This window comes from Acanthochromis polyacanthus, chromosome 9, assembly GCF_021347895.1.
Source record: "Acanthochromis polyacanthus isolate Apoly-LR-REF ecotype Palm Island chromosome 9, KAUST_Apoly_ChrSc, whole genome shotgun sequence".
Classification (NCBI taxonomy): Eukaryota; Metazoa; Chordata; class Actinopteri; family Pomacentridae; genus Acanthochromis; species Acanthochromis polyacanthus.
In genome coordinates this window covers 17877687-17905082 of record NC_067121.1, presented here as the reverse complement: position 1 = coordinate 17905082, position 27396 = coordinate 17877687, and the positions used below count along the sequence as shown (strand labels likewise).

The following is a 27396-nucleotide window of genomic DNA, read 5'->3' as shown; positions in this document are numbered from 1 at the left end:
CCTTTTGCAGCTAACGTGGTGGTGCAGTCACACTTTTGCAAGGTGTATTTACAATACTGTAGTTCTGATCCCATTTCAAACATAAAGTTTTAATTTCAACTAAAAGTACACAAGCGGTTTTGTGGTAATTTGACGCACATTACGGTAAGCTATCATATATGTACGCTACCGTTCAAAAGCTTGGGGTCATTCAGGCAATTTTCATGCTTTCCATGAAAACTCACACTTTTATTCATGTGCTAACATAATTGTACAAGGGTTCTCTAATCATCAGCTAGCCTTTCAACACCATCAGCTAACACAATGCAGCATTAGAACATGCTGGTGCACCTCGACAATGCCCACAGCAGGGAGACGGGATTCCATAAAACTCTCTGTAGTACAGTTTGTAGAAGAACAGGTGGGGCTGTTGAACAAGGAACAACCAGCTCTTTATTTCTGACATACAGCGCCCTCCATAATTATTGGTACCGCTGGTTAAGATGTATTGAAAGCCTTAAAATAAATTCAATTTTAATTGCAGAAGCATAATCTCACACTGAAAATTGTACAAAAATGTATTATAGGAGAAGATTAGGTGGTGTTTTGTTGGCAAAAGGGGGTTGTACAAAGTATTAACATCAGGGGTGCTAATAATTGTGGCACACATGATTTGATGTAAAATAATTATTTCTTAATGTGTGATTTTTTTCTCCCCACTGAATAAATGCACTTTAATTAAAGGTTGGATTTTCCTCTTTTTTTTCATTGTGATCCTATATTATTTAGAAAAAAAAGAATTTATTAGAAGCTAAAGAACACATCTTAACCAGGGGTGCCAATAATTATGGAGGGTGCTGTAGGCTGCAATCCTCGGACAGCAAGGCAGCTGTTTTAGTATTTTCAAACTGTTTCAAGTCCTTTAGCATGCTTTCTTTGGATCCTCATTAGCTGCTACTAAGATACCAATGTAACATCCATCCATTATGCACCGCTTAATCCTCATTAGGGTCACAGGGGGGCTGGAGTCTCTCCTGGCTGATTTAGGCTGAAGATAGGGAACTAGTTATCAGTTCATTGCAGAGATACACAGAGAAACAGACAACCAATCACACACACTCTCACACGTACAGACAATTCAGAATCATCGATTAACTCAGCACGTCTTTGGACCCACACTGCACAGAGAGAACATGCAATCTCCACACAGAAAGATCCTAGGCCAGGACGCAAACTGGGGATCTTTCATCTGAAAAATCTGCTTGATTTCCAACGGCAGGACTTAAAGCTGAGTGTGAAGTTCTTCTTTTAATTCTTTGGTAAGAATTTTTCCCATGTGGCAGTTTGTGGGAGTGAATTTTGCAAATGCTCATATCTCCTCCTGAGCCAGTAGGATTCCTCAAGCAGAAAAATATTAGTTAAATATTATTCATATGGCACTGACACATAACATATGTCATCCTAGGGCACTTCACATTGCATTATGCAGTGAAACCCAACAAATACAATGATATCCTTTGAGCAAGCTCATGGTCCAGTGGGAAGACAAACTCCCTTTTAACAGCAAGACATCCTTTCTGACAGAGTTTTGAATGAACCAACTACACAAAAAGAGTGACAAGTGACAGGGATTGTTCAGGTCTACCTTGCAGCGTCGTGTCCAGAGGTGTGTTCTGCTCCAATTCCGAAGTAGTGAGAGTTGATTGTCTTGAGGCAGAATCAGAATAGCTCTCTGCTGGACCTGATACATCTGGATCAGGTATGGACTTCAAAAGGCTGCCGTGGGCCTCTTGGAGGACATGGTCAGGGTTAGTGCTGGTGTTTGGGGGTGGAGGCTGGCTAGAATCAGAGGTGCTTATCTGATTGACTTGGCTGGTGCTAGACTGGACCATATCGCTGGTTTCACTCTGACAGCCCTCTGGAGTTTGTCTCTCTGTATTCTATGGAAGACACACAGAGTTAGGACAGAGGTCATGCGTTTTAAACTAGGCCTGACACTGAGAGAAATCTCTGGTATCAAAATTTCATATCACATATAATGCAATTTAATATAATCAAGCCTTGGCAAGAAGAATAAAGTCTACAAGTGTGTTAAAATTCTTCAAAAGGAAAGCTGAATCAGAATGTATTAATGCCATTCAGAAACAAATTGTAAACAAAATCATTTGAAAGCACAAAATCAACCATGTGAACCATTTAAACAGCACAGCAACAATAACTTTTTATGTCTTAGTACAAGTGCCAACACAGGAAAACTGCCATGTACACTATCGTGCAAAAGTTTGGGGTCACTTAGAAATGTCCTTATTTTTGAAAGAGAAACAGTTTTTTGCAATGAAGATAACATTAAATGACTCAGAAATACAGTCTAGACATTGCTAATGTTATAAATGACTCTTCTAGCTGGAAACAGATAATTTTTAATGGAATATCTACATAGAGGCCCATTTCCAGCAACCATCACTCCTGTGTTCTAATGCTACATTGTGTTAGCTAATGGTGTTGAAAGACTCACTGATGATTAGAAAACCCTTGTGCAATTATGTTAGCACATGAATAGAAGTGTGAGTTGTCATGGAAAACATGAAATTGTGTGTGACCCCATCGTTTGAACGATAGTGTATATGAAAACATTTAAGATATTTCTGATTCCGATGCTAATTGTGACTGCCCACTTCTACAGAACACAACATGGACAGTTTTGACTAGAACCACTTTCTACTCATTAAACAGTCTCTATTTCTACTGTCTGCAGTCTGCTCTATGAGCCCTCCTCCTGTGTGAATCTATTGAATGATGGAACAGCACAGTAACTATCAGATGTCATTTCTAACTAACCAATCTAAATGGTTGATGCTACAGGTACGGACCCGTGCCCGTAGCATCTGTACTAGCGGTACGGACCCGTTAAGGTCACTGAAGAGCTGGCGCCGGTTAACTATTATTTGCTGCACATTACAGGCAGTTTATATGAATGACTTTGACGGCGAACATTGTATAATTTAACCAAAAATACACCGTCTCCTCTCACACTTTAGACAATGTAGTTTTTACGCTTTTAGACGCCGTGTCTAAATTGTTTGAAGTCCATTTCCTATTAATTAGTTTACCGCATTCAGTGGTGGAAGCGGCTGACGAACTCCATTGCAAATGTTCCCATTTAATTTCGGACGCTAATTTACAAGATAAAGTTAAGGATGTCGAATATGAAACAAACATTCGTGAATGGTGAGGAGCAGCTCTTTAATTCGGCATGAATTTAAAAAACCCACAAACTCGATTTACTGTGATATTGTGAAATTTGTTTGTGGTGATGTAACTTAGGGTGACCATATTCTGTTTCTCTGAAAAGAGGACACACTTCCAGCTCGCACGCGAAAAATTTTGAGTCCCCCCCCCCCCCCCCCCCCCATTTTTAGGGGTTTTCCATGGGTCAGGGGGCTTTGTGCTTCAAACTCAGTTAAACAGATATTCCGAATTTCCCAGAAAAGAACACTTTACCTGGATAAACTGAAAAATAGCCCAAAACACTCACAAACAGTTGCTTTATAAATAATATATTTATTAATTTAAAGCAATTCTCCTAAACAATATAATCAGTCACATACAAATATGGCATGCTCTGGTCTTTAATAGTTATTGACTCAAGTTGTGTAGGAACACATGTATTCAGATGTTTAACAAAATAAGAAATAATCATCTCTCTTAAGTCTGACACTCACACCTTAGTTAGGAAAAGTGAGGTAGAGTACCATTCTTCAAAATAACCTCCCAATTATCAATTATGTAAAAATAGAAATAATGCCTCAAAATATTAAACAAAAAGAAAAAAAAGAGGTAGCCTATTCTTCAATGTTCAGTTAGCCCATTCTTCAAAATAATGGGTCTAATGGCAAATGAAAAAAATATAGAAATAATGCCTCAAGTCAACAGTCCTTTTTTTCTTCTTTTTCCTTTTCTTATTAGCTACAGAGACATAAGTCCCAGCTTTGCAGACTGTACATTCTGCCTCCCATTTGACACGACCCGGACGAAAACGTGGGTACTTTTTTCGCATTTCATCAGTTAAATGACATTTGCGTTTCGGTATTTTCTTTCGGTTCGAGTGTTCTCTCTCAGTGTGCCAACCTGCCTGTCAGCCTGCGAGGAGTGAGTGAGTGTGGAGCGTTCCGGGGTTCGGCTCAAACTCCGCCTCTCAGAGCGTGTTTCCAAAAGAACCATTCAACGTGAATGGTAACCGGCTCATTAATATTTATGTCCGTCGGATTACCAGCCAATCACGAGGCGCGTTCATCAGCCGGCTCATTAATATTTATGTACGGCTCATTAATATTTATGAAAAGGGAAAGTGCCGTATCCGGAGGCCACGGGCTCCGGGTCCGTATCTGTAGACACTACCATGATAAATACACTGGTCTGTGAGGCGCTCAAGCTCGGCAAGATCAAAAACCCGGACATTTGAAGGACTTTATAAACCCCGGCCGGACAGCCCGGACAGCCTCTCAAAAGAGGACATGTCTGGGCAAAAGAGGACGTATGGTCACCCTAATGTAACTTAGCCATTCAACAGAGTCCGCTAACATTAAAGTGACTGTGACAGGGTCTGTGTTGACAGACGTACAAAATACGTCAGGGTTTTGTTTAGGTTGTTAATATGTAATAGTCTGTCGCTACTTTTGAAGGTAAAAAATACTTGTAGTTTGCTGGCTGTTAGTTCCGCCATTTGTTTTGTTTGCTGTTTGTGCTTTATTAGAACAGGGTCACGTGAATAAAAAGTTTTGCTATTTTTAATAGTAGTGCTGATTTCAACCCCCAAATCACTGTCCGTGAAAAAGTCAGATAATGATATTTATAAGACATTATGCATAATAGAAAAGAGAACAGCAGATGACTGACATGACAGGCTCGGCACACAGATTCACCTCGAATCACGGAAGCGCCTTCATCACTTGGATTACCAAGCCGGCTCATTAATATTTATGTGCGTGGGATTACCAGCCAATCACAAAGCACGTTCATCAGCCGGCTCATTAATATTCATGTAAGTCTCATTAATATTCAACCCGGTCTCACGAGGATTCGTGAAACTGTCACGTAAATTTTTGTTTGGGTTTCGTGCGCACCAACACGATTTTGTCATGTTTTTCGTGCCGCTCACAACGAAATGTTTTTCGTGTTGCTCACAACGAAACCCGCTGTGGTAATCACATCTGAAAGTGGTTTATACCGGCGGATTCATGAGAATCAAAGCTGTCCATTGGCGTATACTGTTTGTGTAATCGCGTTTGCAGCCGTCGGACATTCTTAGAATCGCGTTTGCAGCCTTTGGACATTCTTTAAATTCCTATGCAAATTGGTAAGTGTACCACCGGGTTATGGTTAGGGTTATGGTTAGGGATGATGTAATGCAAAATATAGCGTTGGATTCGCAACGGTTTCACATTAAAAATATAATATACCCATTCGTTTGAAATACGTTCTGAGTGGCACGAAAAGTCCGCCGTTTAAAATACATTGGTGTGCATTTCGTTGTGAGCGGCACGAAAAACATGACGAAATCGTGTTGGTGCGCACGAAACCGAAACAAAAATTTACGTGACAGTTTCACGAATCCTCGTGAGATCGGGCTGTAATATTTATGGTAAGGGAAAGTGCCGTATCCGTAGGCCACAGGCTACGGGTACGGGTCCGTATCTGTAGACACTACCAATCTAAATCGACTTTTGTATATCAGTTAAAAACAGTCTTTATTACATTTTCAACTGACCCTTATAACCTTTGTCCTATTTTTTCTTCTTGTTTCACTTTTATCTTAAACCTTCGTCATCATTCTAAGTAATGTGCTGATACTATTACTGAAATTGTATCATTGTTTCAAATAATTTGTAACATTTTGCGTTATTTATGCTATATAACAGTATAAAATAATAATAATAATAATAATAAGAAGAAGAAGAAGAAGAAGAAGAAGAAAGTTAAATAAAAATGATACATTGAACCATTAAATAATTTTAAAAGCATCCTCACATAACTAAAACATTTGCATTGTACTGACTATAATTATGAGCACAACAAAACCTTACAAATTTACAACCAATATACTGAAAGGAAACAAACCAAACAAACACAAGTGAAAAAAATGATTTTAGGAGAGACATATCATATGGGTGGAAGTAATATAAACATATCTAGGAAAAGGTTGGTATTTCTGGGTTAAAATCCCTGAAAACAGACAGCCTTGCAGACGTGCCAAGCATGAACCCTGCAACATGTTCAGTTAATGAGACACATAATACCTGCAAATAGTGATGGCACAGTGCTGCAGTGCTTGCTTTCTGGAGATTTAACTGCCTAAATGGCACAAGAGTGAAAGGGAATAATATAGAGTGAGTATGGCTCTGATGTCAGAATGTGTGTTGTATGTCCTACCATAGTTTTATCGCTGTGGCTCTGCTGTGTTGGTACAGGTTGGTCCAGTCCATCAGACTGAGGAGAGGCTGTTCTTCTCTGCAGGGCAGGGCTGCCCTCTCTGCTGTGAGGATTCACCTTCACAACACGACAACATTTGATACATTTAAAATCTAATTCCAAAACAATATTCAAATGCACCAAAAAGTATTTTAAGGCGGTCAAAACTTCTCATCACTTAAGCAGGACAGATATAAAAGAAAGTCTGCTTTGGTAAGAGCAAGAACAGAAGAGTCAAGCTGTGGTCTCCAGCTCTGAAGATGGTCACTTTGGTCTCATCTACCTATCATCTATACACCGCTAAATCCTCATTAGGGTCACAACGGGGCTGGAGTCTATCCCAGCCAACTCAGGGTGAAGGCAGGGTTCACCCTGGACATGTCACCAGTCTATCACAGAGCTACACAAAGAGACAACCAAACACACATTCATATCTACAGACAATTTAGAATCATCAGTTAACCTCTGCATGTCTTTGGACTGTAGAACGAAGCTGGAGAACCCGGTGAGAACCTGGTGAGAATCCATGCTGCACAAGGAGAACCTGAAAACTCCAAACAGAATCCCAAGCCCAGGACTGGGGATTTTCTAGTTGTGTGGAGACGGTGCTAACAACCGAGCCACTATGCAGCCCCAAAACTCAGGTCATAAATTCAAATTTGGTTGTATAATGTTCAAAAAGGCCACTTTAGAAAACACTTCAGCCTTAAGAGTATTAATAGACTTTCTCCATTTAAGTTTAATCATCTGTTTACATCAACCCAGCTAGACTTGGCATCTGGTGTGGAAATTGTTTGATTTTCATTTATGATTTTTTGATTGATAAAAACTTTATACCATGCGCACTGAGCCACACTCACACAGGACCTCAATCTGACACAGTCTAAGTACTTTAGATATCTTCATTTCTGCAGTTTAGCCTCTATTTTAAACACCAACTAAATCCTTCCCCGAAAGATCTAGCATACTAAGTTCTACATTTTCACCTTTATGATTCAGCTTTATAAGGGATTTGAAATAGTACATTGATGACATTAGCCAAGCTATATGCTGATGATGCACTACGTAGATTTAAGTATTTCACAGTTGTCCTTAGAAATATCTTTTGGCCTTATCAGTTCCTAGAAAATGTTTTGCCCTCTCTTTTAAAATCACTCTAAGCAATACACAGCAAAAGCACACCTTCTAATCCTTTAGTTGTCAATGACAATTACAGATTTTCTTGCCTGCATCTTATAACTAGAAGGGAAGTCCTCCAATCTAATATTCCGTGGATCTGGGAGGAGATGCTACTTCTGTATTTGGACAATGTTTGACAATCTTGATCAAAGGACATGTATTTTAAATTCTGGCCATTATTTATTACTCATGCCAAAACATGTATCCACCATAAACCTTTTTCTTTTGTTGTCATTCTCAGGATTGCTGACATTCACACTGGCTGACAAAAGAAAACACACCTTTAACATTGACTATGATTACCACTACAGGAACTACAACTTGGTCTAGTCTCCTAGGGCGGTCACAAATCTGTTTTAATAATGCAAAATATTATTTATGTAATTTGCTTTACTGTTTTCAGTATATACATTATCATTCATTATCAGCAGTGTATTTGTGATTATGGATTTTTTTTTCTCGTTGATCACTGTAATTACACTTATGGAAGCTAACTGATAACCCTGATACTGATGGCTCATGTCTGTAATTGTTCATCGCTGATCACTGACAGAAACATCTGTTTACATGGTCAGTTCACTTTCCGTACAGTACCTTGGTCATAGTGGGTGAATCTCGTCCATGGGTGGGTGTCAGGGGGGTACTGGGGTAGTGATGGGAAGGCTGTGCCACTGGGGCTGCTGTGCTTTTCATTCTGTGGGCCATGATGGGGGAGACTGAGCCTGACAAGCCAACCTCAGTGTGGCTCCCAGAGACAATGGATGTGGACATTGGGGACCTGATGGAAGATCGAGGCTGAGGTTTGGGGGAGCTCTGAGGGCTCTGGGTCTTTGGAAGTCCCTGGTCTGTTTCCTGAACATTTGCAGGCCCCACCTTGGCTGATCTGGCAGGAGAGGTTGACTCTGACACACACCTGTTGAGAGAAGGGAGGACAAAAAATGGCCACCCACACATCATGATTATTTTCCTGCAGAACATGACTATTTTACCTGGGAATTAAGTAACAGAGTACCTGCGGAGTGAACTGAGGATTTCAGTCAGGGCTTTGACTCTCTTTAACATTGAGTCCATCTTATGAGGCTCCTCCTTCAAAAAACGCACCGCCTCCACCTCCAGCCTCAGCACTGAGCGCATCTTCAGCTGCAGCTCTGGAAATACACCTGAAAGACAACCAATGGCGTGTCTAAACATCCTAATTCATGTCAGTGCAGATCATTATTTTCCAGTAAATCCTAGGAAACCTGCATGGTGCACAACTAGTCTGGAGTACAGCTTGAGAGTCAAGTGAGTTCACTGTATTTCTGATATTTTAATTCTCTTACTGACCTACATTTACTCTCACTGGAGTTTTCAATTTTTTTGCCTTATAAATAAATCATGATTATCTCTCCCTTTTCTGACACCTTGGTAGCACGTTTCCCTATTTGATGATTCCATCACATGCACTTTTCAAAGCACTGATCCAGTACATCTTGTTCTATCTTTTAATTAGCCAGTACAATGATATGATTTGTTTCAGTCCAGTCTTCGAACATCTTTAATCCACCAACCTTTAAGCTTAGCTAGAGCCTCTCCAACCCTCCGCAGGTTGACTGCTCCCTCCTCCACATCTCCCAGAGTGATTGACTGGCTGGGAATGGAGGTGGAGCTCCTTTGCAAATGGTCCACATAGACCTCAAGTTCACTGAGAGGCAAAAAAACACATTAAACATGTTGTGTTAGCAGTCAACGCAGGCAGAATAATCAACTGTGTGACAGCCTGCTGCAGACATAAGATGGCAGCAGAGAGTTGATTTGGGGAGTTCACAGTCCTCTTGGTGGTCCTCAGATTGAGATAATGAAGGTTGATAACCAATGATGAAGTGATTCTAATGCTTTAAATGAATGCGGGTGGAGTTCTTGGTCACAGCCATGTTTAGGTGGGTGGTATGTGTCAAAGAAACATCTATAAAGTAACATTACTCAAAATTTCCCAGTAAAAATTGAATTGTAATCAGATAGTTAGTGTTGTACACTTCACGGCTGTCACTAGAGTTACCTGAAAGTTGCCAAGTGATGAAGTGTGTTGAAGTGACTGTTTTGTTTTGATATGGGATTTTCCTGCCTGTTGACACCTTCCTGAGCAAACCGGTCTGACGACGTCTGTGAATTTATGACTCAGGCTGTGGTGTGTGTTTGTGTTATTTTAAGAACCAGTTCTGTCTTTAGCCCTCCCAACAGAGAAGCCTTTCTTATGGCATTTCATACTGGTTTTCATTATTTCTTTGCTTTTGGACTTTGATATGTTGATTTAGATACTTTTCAGACCGTTTACCTACCAGAGACGTTACTATAAAAGGAACTATGAAAATAATAACAGTGCAATAATTGTATAAAAATATAATGGTAACATAATTACACAGTTTGTTTTCATTAATTAATAAATAGGTTATGATTCATCTACACTGAAACAGATGAAAAAAAAAATCACATTACTTTTTAGCCTGAAGCATCCACTGAGACTTAAGACTTGGATTTGCAATGTACCTGCTCAAAGGAAATTAAGTGAAGCGAAATACATCATTTAAAAAAAAACTCCTGAAAGGCTGTAGAATGAACACAGATTAATACTCGCTGATATATAGCAGTGTAGAAGAAGGTGCATATTTCCTACATAATTCTAATCAGAAGTGTGTTAGGCTGCCGTGTCACCTACAGGAGAGTGAGCGTGTTTACGGACGATACAGGTTAATACAACTGTCACACTGCTACACTGACTTCCAACAGCAGGCAGACACATGCCCCACCAAGAGCATGGGAAAGGACAGAAAGGAGGAAAACACTTTCTCAACATCAATCAAGTTCTCCCTACAAGGTCATTGCCTTTACCTTGATTTGATTCCAGCAGTATTGGTTAACTGGATGGAAGCTGTTTTGTTTTTTTGTTTTTTTTAAAGCCGTGTAGCTAAAAAGCTGAAAATTGCATAGATTCCAGTGTGGACATGCACGACTGCTTACCTACAGGAAAATGATAAAATGTAGGACAACCTGTGATTACTGCATTTAAGACATGTTCTAATAATTCAAGAGCCACTCCACTACTCTTACTGTGAACATCAGCAAAGTCTTTTGACAGATTGCTTTTTGTTTGTTTGTTTGTTTCCCCTGCAGAACCTGGTTATAAAAGTCCGAACATTTTGACTACTCAGAGATGAAGACAAGAACAGCGAATATCTCATGACGACATGTTTAGGTCTGGGACATATCAGACAGTGAATAACCAGCTGATTGATTGTGGATGCAGAAGAAGTGGTCAGGTGTAAAGACCTGAGCCACACTGACAAGAACTAATCATTATAATCAGATAATTGGGGTGGAGCATCTCTGAAAAAGCAAAGTTTGTGGCAGTTCCCCCGTTCAGCAGCAGTGAGAACCTATCAGCAGATACAGGAAGTTCTAGACCAATGGTAAACTTTTAGTGGTGTACACAAATCAATACACAGATACTAAAATATGAGATCTCAATAAATTTGATGATTTATTTTTCAGACAGATTGGGGTCTGTGTATAGATTTGGACAATATGACAGAAACATTCCAATGCATACAGGAGAAGACACATGCAGCTTTTTTGTGTAATGCAAGGAATGCAAACAGACATACAGTGGACACAAAGCTCACTGTAGATCGTACACATGCGTGAATTAATTCAACTTCAGCTTAATGGCTCTGTATGAAGGAGACTGTGGTATTGATGCTGCTACACATTGTTAATACAGAAGCCTGTACAGTGCTGTGGTTTTATCATATAAAATTACTTTAAAACCATAATGTGTACAGAGTCCTAATCCAAACTTTGTGCCAAACTCTGGCAGCGAATTAGAGGTGAGTGTGAAACAACAGTTGTCGTCCTCCATATGGAATGAAAGGGCTGTCTGAACATTGAAAATATTCAGGTACAAATGTTATACAGCGCCTACAATTAAATAAGAGGGTATGAGGATTAAGCATTGTATAGATACTGGATGGACGTTTCTGTTGACATCATTTTATCACAGTTTGTCTTGATACACACACAGTCAAACAGATCAAACAGGAACATACAGCTATCATAAACTGACCTACACTACCGTTCAAAAGTTTGGAGTCACTTAGAAATGTCCTTATTTTTGTAAGAAAAACTTTTCGGGGGAATGAACAAACTTGGCAGAGTACTGCGCTCTCTCAGTGCTTTTCTAGTTCAGTTCTGTGATACAATGTAACTGAAACTTGCACTGAAAGACGTTTACTGAGACCCTGTTTTCCAGTCGTTTCTTGAAAACAGTGCATGAGTGAAGCTAATGCTTGTTCACTGCATTGGTATTTTGCTAATCATGTGCGTGATTTGGATTGGTGTGTGTGAAGATAATCGTGTCACACTCATCCTAATCCTAAGAGTCCTACTTGTGATGCTCGATAAATGCCAGGCCTCTGTTAGCAGTCATCTATGTTATAAAGTCAATGGGCAGCACGCTAACATGAGAATGAGTTCTGATGTATCTGGAAACCCGTCATGCCAGATCAAATCACCGGCCTTCCTCCGCCTCTATTTTTAACAATATGTTTCTTCTTATTTTCTCTCTGCCTACAGATGTTACTGTGCTGTGTCTTGCATGCCACCAATGATTTGACTTCAGCTGCAGTGACACCATTAGGGGCGTGATGTCAGACTTAGTTCGCCAAATGCTGAAAAGGCTCCGTCAGAACTCATGAGAAGTCATGCCCACAAATGAAGAGATTAATCTAAACTTTAAGCAAAATAAGACAGCTGACATCTTGCATGCCTGGCATTTCAGAGAATAACTGCGAAAGAACAAGTCTGATATAAGGACACTAAATGATACGTTACATGACACGTAGCAGAAGGAGTGGCTCTGTAACCCCAGGAGAGATGCTGGGTCTTTGTGGGGCAAATATTTTGTCGGGACTGTGGTGGAGAAGGTTGGTGGGGTAGGAGGAAGCTTGCTAAAGTTTTGAGAATGATGAGGTGGACTTGCAAGTTTGCAAGTCCAAGAGTGATACATAAATGGAGATTTTTTCCCCCCTGAGCTTGTCCTTGGGGCTCTGCTTCTCCCTACACCTGAGGCAGTTTTACCAGGTTACTTGTGTTGCCTGGAAGATGGTGCTGCCTTCAAGGACAAAGTCACTGTAACATAGGTAAGTGTAGCCTTACTGTAGTTTTATCTACTACAGTCTTACTGCAGTACAATACCAGTCAAAGGTTTGGACGCACTTTCTCATTCAGTGTTTTTTATTTATTTTAATTAGTCCTGCAACACCATTTCAGGAGACTTTCTCATGACGCTGATTCAGAGAATGCCAACAGCTGTGTGTGGCTGCTTTTAAGTGGGTATATGGTAATCCCCTTGTAAGATAGCAGTACATGGCGCACACTTGCACATACAGCATGTGTTAGGGGTAATGTTCATACTTTTTAGTGCATACTACAACTGCTCTTACAAAGTACGTGCTCTTGCATGCAGTATGCATACTATTGGGACATAATACTTTGTCATAATATTGTACCCTTAGCTTTGCCATCTTTTCATATTTCACAGCTGCAGTCTGTTTTAAGTACTCTCCTCTCTCTTTTCCATACAGTTATACACCACCATTACATGTCACCAACAATGTCTCTTCTCTCTCTGTGTTTTGCCTGTCTGCTTGTGTCTCTGGATCTGCAGCTACACCTCTATGATCTGTAGCCGCTGGCCTCACCAATTTCCAAAATGTTCATTGTTCTGTTTGTATTGCTTGTCTACTTTCCACCTGTTATCCTGCTGTCCCCACTGTAACCCCTCCTGCTATCCCCCTCCTTCCTCATCCACACAATCACCCCAACCGGTCGAGGCAGACACTTTCTCTGAGCCTGGTTCTGGTCAAGTTTTTTTTTTTTTTTTTTTGTCTTCCCAGAAGAGAGAACTTTTTTTTGTTCTTTCCCACTGTTGGTGACTGCTTGCTCATAGAGAATCCAAAGAGAATTTTGGATTGTTGGGTTCTTTGTTCTTCTGTTCTCTGTTTAAAATTTGAAAGCTCTTTACTATGTTAAGTGCTATGAGAAGACATATGTTGTGAATTGCCATTATATACAGTAAATAAAATTGAATTAAGTTGAACTAAATCGCATGGCTCTACATTTTTAGTAGCTCAGGCATAATGCTTAAGTGAGACAATGTAATGTATTTGATGTAGCTTCTGCTGTGCAGAGGACTGTGGATCAGAATGGCTAGATAAGCATCCTGGAGACCAGAACTAATAGGACATCCTTACATTTCTGGCATATGAAGTATTATGTATATATATATATATATATATATATTGGGAAATAAAAATAAAAATAAAAAATATATTCTGGTGTTGTATGGCTATTGGAACGCACCCATAGATAGGGACGAAGAACGAATGAGACGCCCAAGTTATAGAGAAAACACAAGCAAAACACAGCAAAAAGGAGAAATGCATAGTCAGTACCATGACAACACTTCTCTACAGCTTTAAAAGCCAACCACAGCAGTAAAAAGGCGACAGTTAAGTTGACCACAGGCAAAGCAGTTAAAGAGGTCACATGTTTGGGCTCTGCTTGTTCAACAGGCACTTAAGAAATGCTCCCTTACTAGCACATTTTGTAGAACTTAGGGTCAATGCGCATTGCCCTTGTCAACGCGATTAAAATACAACTTCAAGTCAATTTTTTTCTGTTGGCTGTAATGTGCGTCTGTGTTTTTTACTTGTATTACTCATGCTGTAGGAACAGTCTGTTTAGAAACTGTGAAGACTTCATTCATTTGCAGCATCGTCCAACCTTCTGGAAAACCAACAGGTTATGAAACACAGCTTAAGGCAATCTCATGTAAGTTTTTGCTGAACGAAAGTGTTTGATAGTGGTTAAGAACTGAATATAGTGTGCCACTGTTGAGCCACAATTGCCCTGCTAGAGGCACAGAATTCACATAAATGAACCCAAGGTTTCCCAGCAGAACATTATGCAGAACATTATATTGACATGATTACTGCCATTCACTTCACCTGTCAGTGGTTTTAATGTTGTGGCTCAATGTATATCAAATTAACCATCATGAGCTACTGGTCATACTAGACTTTGACAACAAAATCATCTCCGAAGATGAGCACGTCTGTATTTTATTGCTAGTGAATTCTAGTTTTTTTTTCTTCAATTGCATTACTTTTTATCTCAAAAGGAAGTATTCCAAATCCAATATTCCCAAGTAAAGTCAAAGTCTTACCTGAGCTGTTTGAGTATTCTCTCCTCAGTAGCTAGGTAGTGGATCCTCTGCTCCTCCATCTCAGCTCTCTTTCTATACGATGCTTCCTCAGATTGAACCAGCCAGTCACACATCAGCACCACCAGCTCCTGGCCTGCCATCCGCACCATTGAATTCACACTCTCCTGGTTTGACAGCTGGAACACATGGAATGACTCCAGAGTCAGAATTTAATTTATTTTTTTACATATTCCAATAAGTTCATCAACTAGCCATGGATTGTGTCTGATTGCTGTTTGCTGCTGAACAGGTAGTATACTATGAGTATATCAGAGCTTTTTTCTCTAAAAACTGCTGCTTGGTGCAGCTGAAAAATACTCAATGAGAGATTTAGACAAGATGTAAAGAAAACACTAATTACACCACTAATCAAATTTCACCTACAGTTAGGTCATTTTGCAGCTATTTCAGCTATTAGCATTACTGAAGTTGTTATGATTTATGTTGAATTGGCTGTAATTAGCACACAGATCATCACCTGTAACTGTCTAAGTTGGTTAAGTTGCTGTCGCAGTTCACACACATTTCTCTTCACAGACACTAAGTGCTGCTGCAAGCCACTGTGAGAGGGAGGGGCCTGAAGAGCCAGAGGGGTGGGACTGAAGCTGTCAATCAAAGAGGCAGGGTTGTGAGGCTCAGATGGCATCCCTGGAAGTGAAGGAAGAGGATTTGATCTCATCAGCATGTTCAGAGTATATTAAGCATATTTTAAGTGGCAGGGGTCAATTAAAAAACAATCTCACCAAGTCTGTCGTTGAGAAGTTTGCGTTCAGCATTTTCACTGGAAAGACACAGGTAGATAGACAGGAAATTAAGCCATCATTGCTCTAACTGGGGATAAAGTTCAACTATATTTTACAAGATTTTCATGATTCAATTCACTGACATACTCCTAAATTACTGCTGGTGTTTGAATAGCTGGTAGCAGGTGTAACAGACCTGACAGTATCCTTGACTCCTGGAACATCTGGTCCCATGGACAGAGCATGATGCACCAGCCCCGCTAGACTGGCTATCTGCTCCTCCATGGCTTTCATTCTGTCACTGAAAAATAGGAACACACATATTCATCACATAACATCCATCCATCCATGATCTATACGCCACTTAATCCTCATGAGGGAGGGCTGAAGTCTATCCCAGCTGACTTAGGGTGAAGGCAGGTCACCAGTCTATCACAGAGCTACTTATAGAGACAAACAATCACACTCGCATTCAAACCTACGGACAGTTCAGAGTTACCAACTCAACCCTCAGCATGTTTTTGGCCTGGGGGAGGAAGCCAGAGAACCCAATGAAAACCCACGCATATTCAGGGAGAACTTGCAAACTCTGTACAGAAAGATACAGAGAAGGTTGGGTCACGTACTGGGGATCTTCTAGTTGCAAGGTGAAAATGCTAACCACCAGCCCCCATCACGTAACATTTACACCAATCAGTCACAACATTACAACCACCTCCTAATAAACAGTGCAAGTCCCTGTCAAAAGAGCTCCAACCCACTAGAGTATGGGCGCAGGGCTCTGTGGGGCTCCTGGTACCAGGAAGTTAGCTCCTTTGGGTTTTATAGGTTGGGAGGTGGGGCCTCCATGGACCTGACTTGTTCAGGCGCATCTGATGTTTGATCAGACTGGGATTTGGGCAGTCTGGAGGTTGGGTGAACGTTTTGGCTCTTAGGCTATGTGTTGTGGTGGGGCACATTGTCCTGCTGGGGGAGGTGACTGCTGTCAGGGAGCGCTATGCTTTGTCTGTAGGCATGTTGAAGTAGGCGGTACGTGTCAAAGTCGTACACATATTAACACTGCTTATAACCAGATGATGAATGTTAAGCCACTAAAGACATTCACAATTTAATGTAGCAGCTTCATGTCTGGATGCTCAACCTGGACATGTTTCTGTAAAAATTGAGCCAGCAGTCTTACTATGTTGGACCGAGTAACATTTTAGAACAACTTTCAACACAAGTCTGAACCGAACTGTCACATCAATGATAGAGTCACAAAAGTGACGGTACTTTGAGTTGTGTTAAAATGATCATCAAAGATATTAATAGCAGTTTTCTTCTAGCTGTTTAGAACTATTCTCTCTGAGGTTATTCAATACTTCACTGTTTAAGAAATGAGACATAAACCTTAATATTTTTAGAAAGATGCAAGAAAAAGAAAACAGTGGAACAGTGTACTCATCAACCAAAATGGTGATTCAAGGGGATTCTGTAGCTCAGACTAAGTGTTCCAATTAAGTAAGACAATTATGGATGTAACCTCACCTCTGGGTATTGCCGGTGACCACATGACCCTGAACTAGTCTCTCAGGTTGTCCCAGAGGACTGTCCAGAAAAACTGATGAGGTGGAGGAGGAGGAGCCACTCACTCTGCTCCTGTTTAAAACTTCCACTGTGGCCCCGTTACTGTCTCGCCGCAGAGGTCGATGAATTGGCGACATCCTCTCTGGAGACACCATGCCCACCCCTCCAACGATCTGTCCGTCAATCATCCTGACCTCACCAGCTCTGTGAGGGGAAGGGGAAGAGGTTTTGGTTCCCAATGGTGGAAGCTGGCTGTCTCCAAACTTCCTGTTCTTCTGCCTGGATGGTAGAAAAGCAGATGGAATGATGGATTCATACACTGCTGTTTACATGAATACTGTCTTCATAACTAGAGTTTTGTGAGACCCGAGTTGGCTCCCACACGGCTGCATGTCTTTGTTCCTATAGTCATCAGTCACTGAATTGCTCCTCCTCTTTGGTCAAAGATAGTTTATATTGTCATCACCAAGGGTCAATGTGTACCAAGCCTACAGTAAATTGCCATCAAGGACACAAGGATGTGATATTCCAATGTTTAACATACTAATATTTACTAAGAATACAAAAGTAAACAAGCTGTAGTACATCTCATCTGCATGAAGAGTCTCTTAGATGTGATGTAATCTGCATATTGCAAATTTTTTGTAAGTGATGGAGCACAGAAAAAAGCCATACAGTAACTACAATCCCAAACATCTGAGACTGTATTCCAGCAGACCACCAAAGTGATGAATATACTAAATATCAGGACCCACTGGTAAATAATCTCCACTATAGCTGCAGCAAGGCGACAAAGAACTTGTTCATTGTCAGTGTTTGTCTCTCATTAATTTTTTTTTGCTCTCCAATCACAATGATTTTCCCAGACATTAAAACTGCTGCGATGGTTCATTTCCATTCCTCCACCCATATTTTGTGCCCCATCTATCATTCTATGTGATGTAATGTCAGTCACAGCCACTTGTGACAAGTGACACAAACATAACGGATTTTGTAGTAATCATCGGTAACATTGCCGCAACAATCGCAATTCTGGAATGATAATAAATTAAGGAGTGAAAGGCTCTGCTACACGCATTCACAACAAAACAGAATAAAATATGGGTTCTTTGTGTTTTCATGTTTGTTTTATCTGCTGTAGTCCATTTTTACCTACCTCTGTACCAGGAAATTACAAAAAAAAAAAAAATAGCTGAGGTGCTCATCTTGTTTCAAAAGTCTACCATCTGCACATAATAGTACATATTGAAAGGAGATGACAAATTTTAGCAAGGAGAATGCCAAGTTGTCTTCAAGCAGTCCAACTTCAGCTTGACTGCATTAAAATTTCCTTGGCTATGTCACATATTGCAAAGGGAGGCATATCCATGTGTCTAAACTAGATGTAAATCAGTGTGTGCACCTGTGCAGGGAGCGGGTCTGGTGTTCCATGGTCTCTCCGTAGCACAACATGGGTTTAATGGAAGCACGGTACTGTTGCAGGCCTCCAGGGATCCCTAAGACCCCACCATCCACCATGTCTGCAGTGAGAGAGGGAGGAGCGCTGCATTGGGAGGACGCAATGCTAAGGCGACCTCCTCCTCCATCCTGTAGAGATGAGCAGTAGGAGTCTTGGTAATGTCCACCTTCAGCACGGACCACCAGGGCCATGCTCTTGCTGCTGCCAACGTCCTCATCTACACACACATAGACACAGTATGAGAAAACAATCAAGGAAGTTGACTTGTATACATGCAGTACCAGTAAAAAGTTTAGACACACCTTCTCATTCAATGCTATTTATTTCTTTGTATTATTTTCTACATGGTAAATTGTTCCCCTTCTCAGTAAAGGGGATCCTTTTTGTTCCTTCACGCTATCAGCAAGAACTTGCTTAAGGTGAATTCAAAAGAAACTTCAGGCTCTGTGTAAAATTTGTAAGATCCTCATCTCACTATGCGAAGTGCAAAGCTTTCACTTTTGGCCATGACCAAATTAGCAGACTTGAATGAAGAAAATTTCCACTTGAGCTTCCCAAGGTGTGTTTCTCTGGTATTCTCACTCCGTAGCCCAACACACAATTTAAAGGAACTTTGGTAGACATTTGAAATCACTGAGTGTCTTGTTCATAATTTAAGAAACTGATTCCTTTGGATAACAATATAACGGTATACAAGCATCTAAAAGAAGCGTTAAAACAAACCTGATCAACAGAAGCTCACCCCCACCTAAAGGTTTTGATCCCAACATCCCAGTGCCACACAGGACATCCACAGCGGTTCTGAGTCTATGCTACGGTGGTTCTCATCTGTGTCAGTGACACTCCACTGTAGTAGGAATGGCAAGAATTACGCTCTTTATCCTGTCTGATAACTACTGAGGGTAACACTGAACACTAAATAAATACAAAAATTTCCATCAAAGAAAGAGACCAAATTATTTTGTTACAGAAGTTTCTAAAATGTTCACCTGATCTATGCAGTTGGGCAATAGGCTGACAAGATTGTACTGTACTTCTGGAGTGACCTCACTGAGATACCACACCAGCGCAGTTTGGGGAAATAACATCTGCACCACAAGAAAATGTGTTCTGTTACACCACCACATTCTACTTTATATGCCAAACAGAGCCCTGAGATTTCAGTTCCAGATCCCTAAACAAATCCTGAGTTCCTCTCTGTGTCCTTCTCTCCCACAGAGCCTGAAGCAGCTAGCTGACATACTTCTCCATTTCCTCACTTAAAGGGCCCAAATCAAAGCACATATCTGAGTAACATTAATTGGCAGAATCATCAGGAGAAAAAGAACAAAGTCCTAGCTGCATATCAGTTTGTCACATTTTTGTAACAGTGATTTGCTTGAATAGCTATCACTAGCCTCACATTTAAATATTCCACAGAGCGTATTTACATTCAGAATAAAATCTATATGTGTGTATGTCTACATTTGCAAGTATTTATATTCACCAACAGCAAAAATAAAACTCTCCCTCTCACCCTGCTTCCAGTGTTTTCTTTCCCCTGCCACATTTAGTTCTAGATTAAGGTTATCAGAGTTCTGTTAGCCTTCATAGTAATGATAATCTATGAGTGGGGCATTGCACTATAGGATTTCTAATAGTTCATCCAGTGCTCTGATTGGCCTGTCTTGTCTTGAGTTGACCCTCTGGTGCTGTTTCTGGTGCTGAGTCATGTTCTATAGTCGCTGTGATGGCTGAGAGAAGCTTCCATGTTATTAGTTTTGTACAAACCTGCTAATATTTCTTCTGATGCGCATCCATGGATTAACTGTGTTTAGTTTTGCTGCAATTTCTTTTTGAGCCGCATGCAGTTGTCAATGCAGCTGTTGCATCGCCATTTGGCTCTTTAACACCAATCTCTCGTGTTATGGTTAGCTCAGTATATTGCTGTTCAATAGTGTTCCCATTCTGTTGGAGTTTCTCCAGTTCCAGCTGTGGTAGTAGCTTCCACCTACTGATGCTGGAGCACTAAGCTACTGGCTGCTTCTCAGTCTGAATGGAGGTGGGTATTCTTCTCATTTATTAATCCACAGTTCCTACTGGGGCTTAAATGATTCCTCAAGTAATTCGATTACTGAAATGCCTCGAGACAAAATTCTCTGCCTTGAGGCTTCGTTTAATCCACTGGATATTACTATTAACGTACAACACAGCATTGATGTCCGCCCCTGTTCCACCAGGACGGTTATTTCTGTTGCACAGCATGCTTACTTCTGCTTTTGATGTTGTAACGCACATTACAAGCGCGGAATCCAATCACTTGATTAATCGCCAGAATAGCAATAGAATACTCAATTATTAAAATAATGCATATCTGTAGCCGTAGTCCCCACATATGTGCACACACATCTGAATAGCTGTATACATAATACATGGAAGCGTGTGTTTATTCCTGACCATCTCAGCCACAATGTCCTGTGTCAAAAAAACCACAGACTTTGTTTGCTGTGCAATTTTAGGTGAAGCTGAGAATGTGGTGGATTTATATTTAACTGTTCTGTAAATGAAGATATAAGGGAGGAACTTTTCAGGAAGTGGTCTGTCTTTTTGATCATTTCTGAATGGACCATGAAAAATTTGAGTTACGTTTCAGAAAGGGAGCATTTTTTCATGGCAGAATTTCATTGCCAGGCCTGTGATAAAGGGTAACTTACTTTGTTTGAGAAATGACAAATGTGTGTTTTGGACGTATTGTTGCGATGCTAGTATACTGGTGTCCTGTAGGATTGGGCATGCTTGTGTGCATGACATGAAAATAAAGAAATTGATCAATCATGTACTGAAAAAATAGCAGGTATCTCACCAGGCTTTACATCTCTCCTCTCCAGGATAGCACTGCTGCTGGTGCACAGGGTGCTGGATCGCCCTGCCCCTACCAGGCGTTCCCGTGGTAACGTGGAACTGTCTGGGCCCTTCACTCCACCTCGTATGCCCCCTCCACCAAACGCCATCCTGGAGGGGGAGGAGGGCATGGAACGCACCATAGGTGGGGACATGGAGCCCTGCAGGCTGTGCAAAGTGTGGACTGGGCTGTGATTCCCGTATAATATCTCTTTGGAGATCTGCAAAAACAGAAAACCTTTATCTAAAACTACATCATTAATACCACCATTGATAAGATGCAACTCACTAACCCAGATGCTAAAATAAGTTTGAAAATGACAGTTTAACCATTCTAAATTTCATGAAGCAAATAAACTTTCCATGTATTTAAGGTTCACCTAAGAGGTAATATGAAGTTATATTGTTATTGTCAGCAAATCCATGGCTTGATATGATTAGGCTTCTAAAGGACATCATCACAAGTGAAGACACAGAATTTGCTATAAAGAAAAGAGATCTGTCTAGTTGATTAGTATTTATAAACCACTTCTCAGGAGGGAAAACTGAGGCGGGCTAAGACATAGTATTTAATGGAGGATAATGGAGAAAGTCCTATTTGCTGATAAATCCCAGCTGAAATTTAGTGGCACTAACTGAAAGGTGTGTGTAAGGAGTCCAACATGAGACAGAATGATACTGCAGTGTAACAAACACACGGTGAAACATGCTGCTGGGAAAATTCAAGTCTGAAGTATTTCGCCTACTCTGAAGGTGGACAACTGCACTGAATCAACTCTACCATGCCAAAGCCTGAGCAGTTGTACTCCATCTTTCAGAGACATGCTTCACCCTCTGGTTTGTGTCTTTGGGGTGAGTTTTTCATACAGCAGCAGTATAAGTGGCACAATCACACCTCAAAACTTTGCAAGAACCACTTGAAGAACAATCACCTGATCTCAGCCCTACTGAACATTTATGGGCACTTGAGGACTGATAAAGCAGATCATGCATGGTCTGTCAGGTTTGATTGATTTTCCCTTAATCTGTGGCATGCTTTTGTGCCAATCGCTGTCACACATCCCCAAAGGGGAAAATGTACACCCCCACACTGAACAGTTGGCAGGCTGTTTTTCATCAAATGTTGTTCTTTTTGTCTCCAAACATACCTTTGGTGATCAAGGCTGCATAGCTCAGTATGAAATCCACCTGTCCACACTAGTAACTTTTAAAACAGTTCTGTCTAATAAATGCCTCTTTGCTGCAGAGGCTGTATTTACTTCTCTTCATCTCATAAAACAGAAAGCATATTTTTCAATGCAGAATACTAAATCCATGTTTAAAGTCGCACAAGTGTAATATGCTACATTCCAACACTAGCAAACTCTAACACCTATTCACTGTCCGCTTAGACACACTGGTAGAATTGTTTGTAATACTGTAAACTAGTCCAGGTCCTTGAGATTTGGAACTTTCTAAAGTTTTGGTTGTATGGAGTTTTTCTTCCAACAGTGTTGTTCTGTCTGTTTCTGCCTTGTCTTCCCACCAAGATTCCATTTAACAAGCATTTTTATTTCTTTTTGTGCTACACAAAGGAACATTACTGCATATACTGTAAATATGTGACTCAGCAGCACAATTTTTTTCTCACATCAAATAGATATTTTGAGGTAGGATAGATTTCAGAGACTGTTTGGAAAACACACATTTTATCCACAATTAATTTAGTGGGAATACATACATTATACTAGCCTAGCCGCGCTAGACCCAGCTCTTAAGACACAAGAGTCTAGGAACGCTCGACAGGGAGGGAGGCGGGCTAAAAGTTTGTCTTTCAAATCACTCTGCAGCAATTGGGTAGGTATACAACCAATCAGCGTAACGAATAGGCTGACGTAGTTCCTAGAGCGCCGGATTGTGACTAAGTCCCATTAGCTTCCCAACCAGCGGAGCCAACTGGTATATTAAGGATTTGCCATATCCCGTCGGCATAAGTCCAAATACGTCTTTCTTCTCAATGAAACACTTCAGTGCCGTCCTTTGTTTATCTTTCAAGTTGAATTTTTGCTTTAAATCTTTAAGGCCTGTGGCCAAAGCCGAGTCGAAAGATAACTGTTTATTGTGCGCTGGTTGTTTCTGTCAGAATCGTCGCGCCTCTGTCGTCACTTAGTTACGCCCACCTTCTGACTCTACACTTCATGGTGATTCGTCCGGCCAGTTTTAGGAGCATCCAACCTCGAGCCTTATGGAGGGTAACTAGACCCACCCTGGCAGAGAATTAAATTCGTTGCCGTGGGTTGTCTAGCGCGGCTAGGCTAACATTATACCAGTTCTTCTAAGTAAACAAATAGAAGGAAATATATAGACAAACACACATTTTCATTTAATCATTTTTCTTTAGTTTCATTGAGAGAAAGCCATGAGTGTGCAAATCAGTAATCAAAGCAAAGGGTGGCTGTTTTGAAGAACCTAAAACATAAAACCTGTTTTGACTTATTTCACACTTTTTTGTTTACTACATAACTCCATTTGTGTCAAGTCATACTTTTAATGCCTTCAGTGATAATTTACAATGTAAATAGTCATAAAAATATAGAAAAAAACATTAAATGACAAGGCATGTCCAAGCTTTTTACTGGTAGTGTATGTCTACATATAGACACTTAAACATGTCAGTCAACAAGAAGACACCACCTGAGCCTCGGGCTCTTCAGATTCATTCATGTTCCAAAGTCACAATAACTGACAGCTTGGTACCGTGTGGATATTCCTCCTGATTATTGCTGCCTGCCGACTTGATAGAGATTCACTCCCTCAGTCTGGCTCATAGTTAAGACACCTTTAGTTTTTTTTATGATTATTTGCACTTTTACATCGATGTTTTTTCCTGCTACAGCAGACAGCATACAAATGAGTTTGTCAAAGAACATTTTAGTGATTCACACATGCCATTAACACAATGACCACATTAAGTTGAGTCAAACATTTCTTCATATCAGAAGCTTATTTATCACAGCAAGGCATACATTGATCATAATGAGGTTAGAGAAAAAGTCAGCCATTGTGTTAAATGAGTATACAGAATGGTTCAGTCCAGAATGGTCCAATAATTGTCTTTCTTTGTCCTAACATAACTCTGGTGTTTCTTGTGGTATTGTCAATGGGAGTGAAATCCTCTTAATGTTGTCAATATTTTGTCCCCTCCTTCATGCAGGGTCACAAGTCAGTGTTTGCTTGTCAACTTTCCTAGCTTGGTGATACCAAGTCGTGGTTAGTCTGTCTCTTAAAATGTATACAAGCTTTTGTAAGATTAAGACTATATCTTGTTGTTTGACATTGATTTTTGCACTGTGGTATTTTGTCCCTCCTTGGCTTCCATAGCCACATCCGTATCTCCAAGAGAAGTTGGTCTATCATGTACCCTAGTTACATCACATCCTTTTCCCTGATTCAGTGTAGATAATGTAATTTTCAAAAATACTTTGAACATTCTGTCCGCTGTGTCTTTGTCATCTGCGCTTGAATCTCTGACCTGCTTCTGACAGCAGACAAAGAAAAGCAACTTGTCATTTTGAATCATCCTTATACTCAAGCTGCCAACTCAGTGGAATGTTACAAACACGGTCGGACAATTGTCTAAGGGGGAAAAAATCTTTAGTCGCAAAAAAATAGTTGCTTTTATTCACAAAACTTTGACATATGCTGCAAAAGCAGAAAAACAAATAAAATGATATAATTGACAGTACACATAATTTATTTATTATTTATTACCTTCGTGCAGCAAGGAAGTCCATTAAGATTAGAGATCATTTTTACAAGAGAGAGACCTGTTTTATAGTCACCTTCTTGGTGTTCAGCCACAAAGACTTACATAACTCATAAACCACCGCTTCCCAGTAAACAAGCCTCAAACTTTCACACATTTTAATTAGCATAACATCAACATAACCAACTAGAAAAGCACTCACAGACCACCAAGTCTGTTGAGTCGTTGCATCATTTCCGATGGCTCAAATCTTTACAAAAAATGTATGGATCCAGACTATAAATGGCATCACTGCCCAAATCTAATCTAATCTCAGTTGATCCTTTTGTCATTTCTGACCTTCCCTGAAAATTTCATGCAAATTTACAGACGGACAATCATCACATAACTCCACCGAGGCTCCGCTTCCTTGGTGGAGTAATAAGCAGTTGAACATTTATCTGTCGCCCTAAGCACAGCTGTTCATCACCGCTGTGACATTTTGATGTTGATTTTCTCCAAAACAGATAAAGGAATCAGATGTCAACCGCAGCCCTGTGATTGTTTTTCTTTTTTTTTAACATTTGCCCCTGCCTTCCTCGCTTATTAAATATGTTCCATAATTTCCGTGTCTGTGTTATTTTTCCTTGTATTGCTTAATAATTATCTTTGTGCCTGCTTCAGGTTTGGATTATTTACTTTTCTGGACTGTGTAAAACCTTATGTTCTGTGTTTGCCTGGACTCCTGTACAGACTGGCCTCACACTACAAGAGTTTCAAAATCCTTACAGATTTCAAAATCCGATGGCATCACACACATAAGATGACACTTCATAGATAGCCTTCTCTCTAATGCATTGCACTCTACAGGATATTCAGATTATCATGCTACCTTTATTAGTTTCTATATCTGTCTTGGTTTTTACCTTGTAAATATCAAACATGTTTGATATTAATTAGGGTGATCCAATCCAATAAGTCTGCAAGCACTTTGGAGGTTAAAGACTGAATGTGGACACCCTTCACAATGACAGATAATCTGGGGCCAGCATCAACTCAGACCAAGATCCCAGACTAGACTTCTCAATGGTGTGGTGAAACCCCTCTGCAACTCCTGTGGTGCGAATCTGGATCCAATTTAAATCACTTTTACATTAAAGTTTGCTCACATCTTTTACGACCTGCCTCTGCCTACTGTGTCTTATATCCAGGTCCTCTTTTGAATTTATATTTAACTAGAACTGAAACATCAGATGATGACAGATTTAAGTAAAACACTGTCATTTATTCGAAGCATCAAGATGATCATTTGCAAATATATTACGATGTGTATTCTGTGCCATGTGCTGTCCACAATCAATGACAGAATCTTCGTTACATTCAAATCACAAACTTGATGTCTTTTTTGAAGAGCTGCAACTATAAACACAAATGTTTCCTCCTAAAAACATGCATCAGCTCTGAGACAGACAAGTAATTGAGTGTAAATCCATGAAACAATTAAAGCACAATACATGGCAGCCATAAATATTAGGAAAGTCTGGCAGCCCAACACACCAGATGGTTTGTTACACAGAACTACTTTAGAAGACATATTTGAAAACTAGGCAAGGGCAGGGACTTTAACCCCGTGACGCCTGAATCTATTTAGTTAGACAAAAAAATTTTTTGTGTGTTTTTGCTTTCCAGCTAATTATAAAATAAGAGGAGATTGTTAATTTATCTATTGCACATAGAACAGATATAATAATATTATTAACAGATATATAATAATTAGGTCGCACTCTGACCGGTCCTACAAGAAACCAGTACTTGCAAAAGGTTCTGAGGTACGTATTAAATATGCACAAACCAACACTGGTTATGCTATCTCAGCTGCAGTCTAAATGAAAGTGGTATGATGCGAATTCGTGACAATGGGCGTTAAGGGGATAAAAAATACCTGACCTGTAACTGAATAAGCTATCTGTCTATCACCATGTACCACACACTGCTTTTAACCATTCAGATCATTAAACAGTGGACTGTTGTCACACCTAAAACACATTTGTAGCTGGCAACAGCTGGATTCTGATTGGTTAAAACTACTGTAGTTTGC

At 40.2% G+C, this 27396-nt stretch overlaps 1 protein-coding gene across 6 annotated transcripts in view; it reads right to left on the bottom strand.

Annotated features, from left to right (window-relative positions):
- si:ch211-207d6.2 (sickle tail protein) overlaps window positions 1–27396 on the bottom strand; it is a 122399-nt gene that overhangs the window by 22787 nt on the left and 72216 nt on the right. For all 6 annotated transcript variants that reach the window (XM_051953285.1, XM_022209750.2, XM_022209751.2 and 3 more), the window contains 12 exons: window positions 21537–21795; window positions 18638–18911; window positions 17197–17514; window positions 15866–15970; window positions 15670–15707; window positions 15405–15574; window positions 14888–15063; window positions 9177–9310; window positions 8639–8786; window positions 8221–8539; window positions 6409–6525; window positions 1625–1919 (listed from right to left, as the gene is read on the bottom strand). In XM_051953285.1, coding sequence (XP_051809245.1) covers window positions 1625–1919; window positions 6409–6525; window positions 8221–8539; window positions 8639–8786; window positions 9177–9310; window positions 14888–15063; window positions 15405–15574; window positions 15670–15707; window positions 15866–15970; window positions 17197–17514; window positions 18638–18911; window positions 21537–21795 — 2353 coding nt within the window. The remainder of the gene's footprint in view (window positions 1–1624; window positions 1920–6408; window positions 6526–8220; window positions 8540–8638; window positions 8787–9176; window positions 9311–14887; window positions 15064–15404; window positions 15575–15669; window positions 15708–15865; window positions 15971–17196; window positions 17515–18637; window positions 18912–21536; window positions 21796–27396) is intronic.